Below are 13,770 nucleotides of genomic sequence, written 5' to 3' on the forward strand. Positions count from 1 at the left end.
ACTTTCTCAATATAAGTGAATCCTCTCATGAGCGCCTGGGGTCACCATAACCACGACGCTGTCTACACCATGGCACCTCTACGATGACCACCCTCTCATTTTCTTAAATCAGCCTTGTGATTCTTCTATTCTCAAACTTTCTCAGATCTGACCGGTAGTTGAGAGAGCTGTGTTCATGGGGTTGAGGAAAGCTAGCTTGAGAAAGTAGTTATTTTTACGGATTGTCTGGAGTAATACATAGGTTACTCGGTGTTAAGTTGCCAATGGTGAGGTTAATGATTGCCAGCGCCCTAGCGGTGGCTGGTGAGCTTGGTGGTGCTTGCATTGAAGGTACGCATTGTTGGAAAAACGTACGAGAATAAAATACTGCAAGGAAAATGAATACTACTCCGTATATAACATCAATGGTTGGTTATATAATTCGTTAGTTCCACAATCAGTCTGATTTGCGAAAGTAAACTCGTCTAGCAGTCTAGCACTGAAGCCGATTATTACAAAATAAGAGAAGAAAAATGGGAAAGGATGTCAAATACTAATATGTAAAATATGCTAACACGGAACAAACATCTCATAATCGGTACCAACAGGAGGGTCCTCAAAATGTAGCATGGACTTCAAAGAACTGCTCAAAATGAAACTTAAAAACTGGTGAAGAACGCTGCCACGATCCCCGCAGTAATCAAGTGGATTGACACCTTGATAGAAGATGACGAACTAGGCTTTGATGGTGCAGCTGCCGGTGATGCTTGACCGGATCCCATGGTGGACATTGGAGGATTTGCGATTGAAGAGTAGGGAGCACCTGCTGGTGGGACGACTGTGCCAGCTACAAATAACAAGGAACTTGGAAATTACTTTCTGATCTCGTATCGTATACAATGACCATGTCAATAAACTAGTGTAAAGATCACCGTCAGATCATGTCATTCATAAAATTGGTAACATGACGTGACAAATGATGTCTAAACAACCGAATGAGACCGCAAACAACAGACATATCTACGAGTATTAAACAAGCAGGAATACCGAAAAAGCATGGTAAGGAAAGGGCAATCCTAGTTAAGTGATAATGTTTCTAGATGTTAGGTTCCCTTTGAAGATAGTATTACCCTTAACATTTATCGGAACACAAATTCTCACATCAGACTGTTACAACATGCTTATAATACTTTATGCACCAAATTCATTATTATCATTAAATAATGCACAAGTTACTCGTACTTCATAAGGTTTTAACATACGAGTACTTTGCATAATGGCATCAATTTAACTAATGCCTCTCCATTTCCTTCCCGTTCCTTCCCAATTCCATTTTGCGTTCTTAAGTCTATCCTAGAACGATTTAACAATTACAATTCAAGCAACAGATGACGGGGTAAGGTGCAATAGTATATCAAATGAAGCTATTAGGGGAAATGAAAAGGGTTACCATGGTTACATGATTCCAAAGCCAACTAATAAACCATCATTGTTTTAGTTAATAATAATGAGCATGAAATTAGGGATCTGTTCACATCAAACTTACAATTAAAGCTAAACATAAACATATCTTGTCACATGTCCATCATAAATGGAGAGTGCTAAAAAAAACAATTAAGTAGAAAAATCAACACATCATTCCCAAAATTCCGTCACAGCCGGCCTTAACTCTCCAGCTTAAATTACAAACATAATTCAGATTATTTAATAATTAATCAATAGTTATTGTGTGCCACCATCGTATAATACACGGACAAAAAGTAATCGTTTTATGACAAACACAAACCATTTTATGTTCCAAAGTAGTCACTATTTATGTATCATAAAATAGTCAACTTTTATGTGGTTGCATCATATACCCGTCTCATAGTATATGATGCGTTAATTAATTACTCTTTTAAAAAAAATTAAAGCAGAGTAGAACTAATATTTAAAATGAAAGTAGTAGTAAGTAATAATGAAGCGACAACTTACCCGGAGCACCTGCTGGAGACACGGCCACTGGAATCCACCCAAGCCATCATCAACAAACGAAACAAATTAATTAACTTCATGATCATAATTAAGATTAATTATTACGTTTCCTACTTTGAATTTTGTCAAAACAAGATTAATCTTCTTATCAATTTTAAGAATAATCTACAAATCTGTCAAATAATGAAGCATTTAGATAAATGAGACTTAGTTGTTTTACTTGTCATTAGGCATTCTGCTTTGTAGAATACTCCATCCGCTAAGATTTGAACTTAGCGAAAGCAAATGGATAATGATATTAGGAAAATTCAAAAAACATTGAAAGTTCTTAAAATGAAAACTGGAGATTTCTACGCCCCTACTAGCCCCCTAGCTCGACCACTGCCATTGTTTTATGAATGCCCGTCTTAAAAAAGAATTTATCAACTTTTATGCTGATAAGTTTTACTAAAATTACCTACATTCGTTTAGCATCTAAAAAAGAAATGAAAATTATTCCGTATAAACTAAGCTAACTAATTTAGCTTCACTTAAATGCATCCTCCGTCTCAATCATTTATTTACCGTTAATTAAAATATTAAACAAATAATTGAGACGGAGTAAAACAAAAATGCAATCAAATTATAAACAACTATGTAAAGATTGTATAATCCCCTAACTTAGGCAATAGTTATACGGTTTCCATAATACAGGGGATATACTATGAACAAGAGATATACGGTTTCCTAATTTATAGCTAATCAAATACTCCTTCTATTTTTTAATATACGACGTTTTGCTTTTTTGAGACGAGCATTTGACTTTAATATTTACAAAAATATATTTGGTAAAAAATTATAAAAATTATACCATTAAATTCCTTATGAAAAAGTCTTTCATATGAGTATATATATCACTATATTTAAGTATCTAATTTGAGAGATATTGAAAAGAGAAGTGTGTGTCCGAGTGAGAATATATAGAAAAATAGAGGGAGTATTTACTAATAAACTTTATACTCCGAATCAATTAAAAAAGAGAGAAGGTGGATAGCAAATGGTCAAGAAAGCGAGAAACTAACCGGAACAACTAGTAGCGGAAGCAGGAGCATGAACATGACAAGCAGAAGGAAGAGCCATAGCTTTAGTAAGATTCAAAGAGATACCAAGTTGCGCACTTTGTTGAAAAGCTTGACAAAGACATCCAGGACTAGTTTTAAGCACTTGTTTAAGTCCAGAACAACATCCGCCTTCCGGCTTCGTTGTAGTACTATCATTACTAACATAAGACAGACAGTCCGCCATTGTCAGTACTAGGCTTGTACAGTCAACCCCAGCTGCAGATGCTGATGGAGTTTGAAAAACCGCAATCCCGATCGCGACCGATAGTAGAACCAGCATTGTTGTTGTTGAGGAAGACATTAAGTTTGTGTGTGGGTGAGGGAGTAGAGGAGTGAAAGAGTGTGGTGTGGAAAAATGGTGTGAATATAAGTAGAGATAGTGGGACACGTGGCGAGTATTGGGAGTCGTGATGGATGTGACAGATGGATGATGCGGTTTGATGTTTTTAACTTGGAATGGAGTTTGGTAAGGCCCAATGGGAGTGTGACTCGTTTCGAGTTCAGTGAGTGAGTTCGGTTTAATTTTGTATGCGTCATGCCTATTTTGCAAACCATAAATTCTCATTACAAATGGGTGATATCCATCACAAGCTTGTTATGGGTCAAATAAAATTCATTTGGATAGATAAAGACAAGTCATTTGTATTTCTCTAGGCACTTTTACTTTTGTCTTATCTACCCACTACCCAAGTGGGTAATACTTGACCCGTCACAAGCCTGTGACGGATATATCCGTCACAAGGAAGACTTTCTCCAAACCACAAACATTTGGTCATCTAGTAAAAACTCAAAATACTTGATAAAAAGTACAGAAATTTTTCATAGTACCTCTTAATTTTGTCATATTACTCATAGTCAGTGGTGGAGCGAGGGGAGCTAGCAGGAGCGGTCGCCCCCGCTGGCGATTGAAAACTTCGAAATTTTTAGTTAAAATTTTTGAATTTTTTTGAGGCCCCCTTGTAATATTCCCCTTTGGTCCCCGCTTAAAATTTTCGCCCCCGCTGACTTAAAATCCTGGCTCCGCCACTGCTCATAGTATTCCTACTTTTAAGAAATTCTTTCATGGTACCTTTAGGGGTGTGTTTGGATTGATGGATTTGGAGGGAAAAGAAAGGGAGGGAGAATAGGGGATTTAAAATCCCTTATTTGGATAGCAAATGAGGGTAGAGGGAAATAGAGGGGAGAGATTTGGAGGGATCATATTTCCCTACTTCAAGCTTAATCAAAATCTCTTCACAATAGGCAAGATTTAGAAGGAAATTGTATCCAAACAACCACACTTCATTCCCCCTCTCCTTCTCTTTCCTCCCTTTCCCTTCTCTCCTTCCCCCTCCTATAGACCTGGAAAAATCAAACCGACCCGAAAAGATTGACCCGAGACTCGAACTGCCGCACTCGAACGACACCTGAAGCCCGAATTAACTAGAACCGACCCGAAAATGACCCGAGCTTTCATGGACCCGACCCGAAACTACTCAACCCGAAAATGACCCGACAAAATATAACTGTAATATTACGGTTTTCTATGTCTATGGGTACTCTATCGAGTGGGGCATATTCTGTCGAGTAAGTATCTTTTTACGCAAAGCAATAGCTGACCTGATGGGTACTCGATCGAGTATGTGTGTCACTCGATCGAGCAAGTGACTTACTCGATCGAGTGAGTGTGTTTTACGGGTTGATTAGCCGGGTTTTGTTAATAATGCGAGATTAATATAAAAGGGTTTCCGTCACTTTGCTTAATCACTTTTTAACATTCTAAAACCTCTCAAAGAAGAGAAAGAAGTTACGTAGATCGCATCAATCGCATTATTAGCAAATCCCAGGGCTTGGTTTGTCGGATTATCTTGTTCTTTACGTCGTTGTGACCGTTGTGTCGAGGGAGGAGGATTCGTAGAGGAAAAATTCTGATTAGCTGATGTGACGGTCTCATGTGATTGCTATTCCAGGTAGGGTTTCCCTACTCAGTATTGATTACATAATGTGTTGGTGGTTGTTTGTTGTTGTTGTATATCATATTGGCATTGGATTTGGATTTGGTGATTGTTGATAGCATAATGTGAATGTCGTATAATTGTCTGTGGTTTGCGAGGTGCGTCCTCGGCTGAGTGGAGTCACTTGCGGAAGTGGCTTCACGCCCTTGATTCGCCTTCTGTGGAACCCGCCACAGAAGGGATGTGCACATTTAGGAACTTGGGTTTTTGCTCAGACGAGATGAGCGGGGCTTAGGTGGGAACGGCTGCGCTCCCTCACTGGCGGTGTGGAATACTTGTTGCGATGAGTATTCTGGCAGGATTACATACTTTAGTGTGTAGTCAGGAGTGTGGTGATGTGATGGAGCTTGGGTGATTAGATTGGATTGGATTGTTGTATTGTTTTATTGCAGCTGTGTTGTTTTGTGTAATCAGTATTGACCCCGTTTAATTGTTTTAAAAACTGTGGTGATCCATTCGGGGATGGTGAGCAGTTATTGAGCAGGTGAGCAGGTATGCGTTGATGCGCATGGGATAGCTGAGTTGAGTAATCACGAACTGTTTTAGAAGTCTTCCGTTGTGTCAAATATTCTTTTATATTGATTAGTTGGTTTAACAATTTTGAGGAACATATGTATTTACTTTATCAGTTTGGGATTTGGTTTTGTAATCAGTTTAACTCATTTACTTAATTAAGTATGTTTCTTTATTGTCCATTTGATATACATTGCCTCGGGTAACAGAGATGGTAGCATTTTCATGCCTTAAGTGGTCCTGGTAAGGCACTTGGAGTATGAGAGTGTTACAATAACTCTAGTTGACCCAAAAGACTTGAAATTCCTTTTTCCCTCTTAATCATTGACCCGAAAATGACCCGACCCAAAATAACTCGACCCGCTTGACCCGAAACAGACCCGACCAACAAACCCGAAATGGACCCAGAATCCGAAATGATCGGCCCAACCCGAGCTAACCCGAAAATTTTAAAACCCAAAAGGAGCCGACCCAAATTGGCCCGATCCGAACCCGGCCCGTTAACCCGATTTGTCAGGTCTACTGGCATCCCCTCCCTTTCCCTCCACATTTGCTTTCCAAACACGCCCTCGATGTTTCATTTTTTTGCCCGTGGTATCCCTTAATATAACGGTCGTTAACCTCAATTTTTGATGACGTGACAATAAATATTAAATTAAAAATTAACAAAAATATGAAATAAAATAAAAGTGTGAGCATTTCCCATAATACCCCTATACTTTAAACATTTTTCCCCAGATATTCCTAAATTACAACAAAAGAAGTATCATGTCCTCCTATTATAACTCACCACCTAAAAAAGTAACAAAGTTATGGATTTAAGAAGAGATTATTATGTAGAAAATGAATCGTGGCTTACTTGGCTATGTTAACTCGGTAGAAGAAGCCGGGAAATGTCAAACATTGCTACGTAAGTTAAAAGTAAGATTTGAGGAATAAAGTTAATGATAACATGATAGAAGGCAAAGACAAAAAATTTGTTCAAGCTTTTACATTTTAACATAAGAGTAATATTGATTATTTACATGTTGATGTTGAGTAAGAGTAAATCGAGATGACACATAAAATGATAACAAATTGACCTCTTTATCAAGCTATTACATTGCTTAAATCAGGAAGGTTATGAGAAAACTATACCATGGGGAAATGGTTACAAGCTTCATACCATGGTAACATTGAGAATCTTGGCACTATTCATGGTCGTAGGGAATCTTCGATATTATTCTTAATCTATAAAACAAAATATAGTCATGTGAGATCTTGTTTGATTTATCGTCATGAATGCTATAAGAATATCAAATTTTTATAATTTTTAATAATGTGTAACTAAAGATATTCACGTTGCAAAACGTGTCTCGACATGTGTGAAAAAGTCAATGTTACCATTTGTGTGGTATAGAGGGAGTACATCTTTAGGGATATTCGGGGAAAAATGTAGAAAGGTACAGGAATACCATGGGAAATACTCAAACTTTTGTTTTTATTTCATATTTTTTATTGCTTTTAAATTTAATAATTATTACCACGTCATCAAAATTTATCGTTCCGCTAACGGCCGTTACAATAAGGGGTTCCACAAGCACAAATGGAACCTCACGGGTAGCATGGGCGAATTCTTAAAAGTAGGGGTACCATGGGAAATCTGACAAAATTAAGGGTAACATGAGAAATTTCCGTAAAAATAATGACCCGACCTGAATAAAAAATTCATACCTTTTTTTTTGACAACGATAAATATATTAAGGAAATAAAACCATTAAAGTACAAACATCGAAATACTAGCTACTCGTAAACAATTAGAAGACCAACTAAGCGAGCTATAATTACAGAGACGGTACTTCTTGAAGGGAGGGTAATAATCTTCAAATTGATCAGATTTGCCTCTTTTCTTTTAGCCATTTTAACAACTATAACGGTATTGGTGTACCTGCACAGAAAAACAGCAGAACAGTTGACAGAAACAGTAGATCTATTTCTCAGATTAGTATCCACTTGACTCATGCAACCACGGCCATGGGACAATGCACCTTACGGCTATTAGTCTTGCTTAAATTCTCCGTAGCTGCCACGAAGTCAAACTGGACCATTGAAATTTTAAGAGAGAGAGAGAGAGAGAGAGAGAGAGAGAGAGAGAGATTCGATGATAGATGCTTTTTCTTGTCGACCTAGATAATGACCTCCTTTTGAACCAACTCATCACTCAAAGGCGTAGAATCGAGATCCATAGGATTTTCCTCACACAAAGGAGAAGAAGACAAAATTCATACTTGACTTAATACCTGAATTATGGATTCAAGTTTGATTTGTAACTTGAAATTATCCGATTAAATGTTTACTCTTGCATATTATTATTAACCCTAAATAATAATCTGATAACAAAACTTTAAAATGATTACAATTTGAAATGTTTCGACCTGATTTGACCTGAATTCTTGTAAGCGAAAACTACCTAACATGACTTGCACTCGGCCTGGTTGACCCGCTTTTCAGATCTATCGATAATTACAAGTCGAGTGAGGCCTAGGCCAAGCAAACGACGGGTTGGGCTTTGCCAATTCATTTTGCCATGTTCGTATATTTTAGAATGTGATATTGGTTAATTTGGATTGCTCTATACCCTCCTTTCTAGTGATATCTTTAATGATTGGGATGCTATTTTTGAACGATCTAACAATTAATTGTTTGACGAGTTGGAGAAAAAAAATATATGGAATTTTTGTGTCTTAGAAGGACCGTACTCCTTATACATAAACCTTTATAATATTTCATTTGATAGATTGTAAGGAGATCGAATCTCTCGGAGGACACTTGTATATTTCCAATTTTAATTAGGTTATGTCATCCACAAACGCTTTCCACAATTGGCCGGTTTATATTCTCTCCGTCTCAACGAATTCTTTACATTTACTTTCTTTGGCACTATTCTTGAGTGGAGAGAATCTCTAATATAATTTCTAATCTGTAACATAAAATATAATCATGTGAGATGAATCGTCTTAGTAAGTACACTAAGAATATGAATTTTTTATAATTTTTATAAATATGTAAATAAAGATATGAACAACACAAAATATTCTCTCTCATCCACTGATCCACACCAAAGGTAACACTTGATTTATCACACTTGCTGATGCACGTTTTGGAACGTGAATATCTTTAGTTACATATTATTAAAAATTATAAAAATTTGATATACTTATCGCATTCATGACGATAAATCAAACAAGATCTCACATGACTATATTTTGTCTTATAGATTAAGAATAATATCAAAGATTACCTACGATCATGAATAGTGTCAAAAAGCAAGTGTCATGTTTGGTGTGGATGAGAGGGAGTATACGAAAGTGGTAAACAACCCCCTTAAGTTTACTTCAACGTGAGATTAAGCTCCTTAAGTTTGATTTGGAGTAAACAACCCCCTTAACTTTGCTATAAAGTGAAATCAAGCCCCTTTTATTTTTCCGGCCAAAATCTCACCGGATTTTTCAATTTCTCACCAATTTCTCATATCGGTGTACATATTAGGTATAAATTTCACTCCTTATTACTTTATACATGTAGATGTACCACATTATTAATAACGTCTTAAAAAACACATGATCATACTTTTGATATTAACAATCAAAATGCCGACTAAAATGCGTAAATGAAGAATAATTATGAATTCCAGTAATTGCGCACACTCAATAGTTTTACAACATATTTTTCCTTACCAATACCCTTGAATGATGCTAAGAATAATAGCTGCATCTTGAACAATTTAATTTTCAGGTAGTTTTGCCAAACAGAGCCTAAGTTTCTTTTTGTCATTGTTTAGGCATTTTGCTTTGTATCATCTATCTTATTCTTATGTAACCCGTTTTAATTTAGAACGAATATATCTGGTTTAAAAAAATACTCTAGTACTTCAATTTCTCAAATGCTACCTGAGGTAGCATTTCATTTCAGGTACCTTATTTCACCAAATAAGCTACTTGCCAAACACTTGTAAAAAAATCAGGTAGCTGAAATTTTGGTCAAATAAGCTACTTTGGTCAAATAAGCTACCTGAAGTGTCGTGCCAAACGGAGCCTTATCCTACCTTTATGAAGTGTTATTTGATCCGTTTAATCTTAACACGGATATATCCGTTTTAAGAAAGCCAACTGATCGATTTCATAAACACCCCGAACTTATATCCGCGACCTTGATTTCTCATCCCCACTGTTTTCGCCCATTGATTAGGAGACGGGGTCATTTGGTATACATAGAGGTAGGGGTGTTCATTCGCGGTTCGGTTCACCGAATGAACCGAACCGTTTGTACGGTGAACCGAACATACGGTTCGGCTACAAGGAGAACCTAAACCGAACCGTTTTATACGGTTCATTTCGGTTCGGTGAACCTCGCAAAACGGTACGGTTTCACGGTGAACCGTGAACCGTGAGAATGAATTTTTGTGCAATGGAAACAGCAATGGAGATCGAATTTTTGCACAAGAATCGACTTTTTTGTGGAAGAGTCGAGATTTCAACAATGAAAATCAACATTAAACTGAAAACAACAACAATAAATTGAATAAAGCTACAACAATGAAAATAGGAATTACTGAAAACAACAATGAGTTGAAATTAAAGCTACAACAATGAAATAAAAATTGAAATTAAACAACAAAATTAAGAATTGAAAATAGAGCAAGAATTGAAATTGTTGCAAGAATCGAAATCGAGAACACTTTCACTCTTACGGGTCTGATGTCCAGATAAGTGAATGAATGAGATCTGACAAAAGGAGGCGGCGAGAGGAAGAAGCAGAGGACTAGAGTAGGCGGCGAAAGAAAGAAGCAGGCGGCGATGCAAGACGGGTGTGGGAATTGGGTTTTAGGGTTTTTAAAGTTTAGAATGTGTGGTGAGAATGAAAGATAGAGATACGAGAGGGTGATGGTTTATATTTTAGTCAGATATTTTTTAATAAAAAAAAATGTGCTTAAGCGGTTCGGTTCGGTTCACCGTGGTTATTATATAGCGAACCGAAACCGAACCGTTAATGGTGTATGTGTAACGGTTCGGTTCACCGAACCGGTTGTGGTCTAACGGTTCGGTTAACCGAACCTTAAAAACATGCGGTTTATCGGTTTTTCGGTTCAATTTTTACGGTTCGGTTTTTTAAGAACACCCCTACATAGAGGACACTTGAATAAGAGTCAACAATACCATCTTCACGCATCATATCTTCCAAACACGATTACCACCAAAACTACTCACATGCTATGACGATAATAACGTCTAAGACCTAACAAAACTAAATCGAACTACAATTTTAAGTTGAATAAGAGATTGTAACATCTACAGACTACAGGTAACAACCAAAACTACTCAACGATCCAATGACCGGTCATCCGTTTGAAATACTTTCTCTTTTACCGTATTCCTTCAGATTCCCAGTCCTACCAATTTCCTCAAAATAAATTCAGAGTCGCATTCCATCCCAAAAGCCATTTTCCGTGATACCATGGCTACGAGCCGTGCGAGTACATACATGTTCACAAAAATAAATTGGAGTCGTACCTATACTAGAGCATGTGGATGACAAAATAATTGTATCATTTCTAAATTTAGTATATATATTTACGCACAAAATCTCATTTGTGACGGCGATATCCGTCACAAGCTTATGACGGATACCGTTTCCTCTCACAAAATACCCATTTGAGAGGTGAGTGGGAAGACAGCGTGGTCATTGTCCCACCTTGTCCACTCTCCTTTTTGTGAGAGTCGCACATGCTCGTGTGACGGGATTACTATCACAAAGTAAAGATTATTGTTATTTACGTATACCAAAAACCACTTTACTGTTTTTATTCGTAGCTAGCTTTTATTAATCCATTCAAAATAGAAAGTAGGACAATATAAATGGGATGGAAGAACTAATACAAATTCAATCCCAAATTCTATACTCCAAGGTACACGCGGTCTAAGACTGGACCAAAGACTCTGGTGATGTCGTCTATTTATTGCTTATCACCAATTTATAAGCAAGGTTGCTCATTTTACTCTTTTTTTCTTTTAACTTGCGATTGTATATGTCTCTATTTTTCTTCTTAATAGAGGGCCTCGATACCACCATCTCACATATACGGGGGATTTGTAGAATAAAATAAGTTTCTATCAAGAACGTTTTAAACGTAAAATGACTATAAACAATTTGAACACTAGGTTTGCATTGTTTTGGTTCCCGTGCAATGCACGGGATCTTTCAAGGCTAATTTTAAGTTAATTTTTTTATGATAATTGTAGATGAGACGTTCATTAATTTTTCATCTATCTTAAAAATGATTTATTAACACGTTTATCTTTTCAATCTTTTGATTCTTTAAAATCATATTTTGATAATTACTTAATTTTGTTTTTCTTTTAACAATATTCACTTTGCGTGAGAGTGGTTTAAGAAGTCATATTATCTTATGAAATTAAAATATGACATGTGGATGGTGATAGATAATTTGGTTTGCATTTAAATATATTTATAGGTAAATAAGCTCGTTGGTTACGATATTGGTTAAATTTCAAACTCAGAATTAGAATGTAATATACGACTCACAATCTGAATGCAATGAAATACATTGATTTTATAAAAATTCAGAACAATAGTAAGATTACCTTATGAATAGTTTATGATAGACCGTGTACTAAGATTACATGCATTGACATATTAAAATAAAGACCAAAGAAGGGTGAAAAAAGTTAAGTAATTAGTCAGCCTCAAAATTCCAACTTCACTCAAAGAGTGCTCTATTTTCAAAAGTAAATTAATGAAAAAAAAAACAAATACCAAAATAAAACATATACATTTTAAAGTCTCTTAAATACTAAATTCTTTTACGAACCTAAAAACTATTAGTCATTTACGCTGATGTTGTCAATATTGCAGTTAGTATGCAATATATAGTTGTTTAAGCGATCCTAGTATTTTGCTTCTCAATATAGTTTTCTTTCACCAATGAACCATCCCTACCAAAAAAATTAATTTATTAATTAATGTATAGTACTAAACAAAATAGTGGAATTTGATTTATGTAATATTACCCATATCATTATTAACTTTAAACTTCCCCTTAAATAATAAGGGGAAGAGACAATCAAGTCTGAGAGATGTAAGTATTTTGACCTTTGAAAAGTACAACACCACAAATATTGATAACTCCTAATTGAGAACAAAAGAAACACATACATGAAGTTGAAAATGTGATCAACACTTCATAGCCCAATGAAACCATAAAAATAAATAAATTAGTAAATAATTTAAAACCTTAATACGCTTGGCTTGATTTGAATATAATGAAATGAAAGATTACTGACGCATGAAATTCTATTGATGATGAGGATAAGAAAAATTTTGGCTTATAAATTATGCTTCTATCAAAAATATATAACCAGTTGAGGATGCATCCTTTTTTCATTGTTATGAATTTAATATAGAGATAAATAGGGAACAGGATTCATTATTTGTGAGCATAATTTTTTAATCATTATCAAATTTAATATAGACATAAATATTGAGTAGGGAGAAATAGAATGCAAAATATTTGCTTTAATTTTTTTTTTTACAAATTTTTCTTTGCACGAGAATCCCCTATTTACTAAATGAATAGTGTAACACCCCCATATACCAAGGAGCCTTAGCAAGACCTTCCCTAACATATAAAGGTAGTACCATCTCGGTTGCCCGAGGAAAGTAATCATCAAAAGTCGATAACAGAACATTTATAATTGTTTTACAAGTGATATAACCAAACTACTACTACAAAAGATACAACTCGTCAAAACTACAAAAGCTACTTCTGTCATAACTCGTGAGGACTCATCCCAACCAGGACTCCAGCCAGCATCCAAAACAGCACCTGCTAAGACGGACTGCTCACCATAAGGGATCACGGCAGACACAACAAAACAAACAAGACAGCCACACAAGGTCAGTAACTGAGGCAAGACACGACAATCAACCATCAACATATTACAAACACAACCAATCACACACACGGTCACAACCACTCCAACCAATCTCCGTCACCGACTGTCCACTGGACCAGCCCTGCCAGTGGGGGACCGCAGCCGTACCCACCAAATCCCCGCTCATCATACCGAGCGATAAACCCTGTCCCATTAATGTGCACATCCCCTCCCGTGGCGAGTTCCACGGAGGGCGAAACTAGGGCGTGAAGCCACTCC

General features: G+C 36.2%; 1 protein-coding gene across 1 annotated transcript; it reads right to left on the reverse strand.

Annotated features, from left to right (window-relative positions):
* Positions 1–373: 373 nt before the first annotated feature.
* On the reverse strand, positions 374–3,466 carry LOC141592615 (non-specific lipid transfer protein GPI-anchored 19-like). Its single transcript, XM_074413355.1, has 3 exons — positions 3,015–3,466; positions 1,954–1,980; positions 374–826 (listed from the first exon to the last, which is right to left on the reverse strand). Exons 1-3 carry the CDS (start codon positions 3,352–3,354, stop codon positions 639–641), a joined length of 555 nt encoding a protein of 184 aa, XP_074269456.1. The 5' UTR covers positions 3,355–3,466; the 3' UTR covers positions 374–638.
* Positions 3,467–13,770: the final 10,304 nt, after the last annotated feature.

This window comes from Silene latifolia, chromosome 7 (assembly GCF_048544455.1).
Source record: "Silene latifolia isolate original U9 population chromosome 7, ASM4854445v1, whole genome shotgun sequence".
NCBI classification, from domain to species: Eukaryota; Viridiplantae; Streptophyta; class Magnoliopsida; order Caryophyllales; family Caryophyllaceae; genus Silene; species Silene latifolia.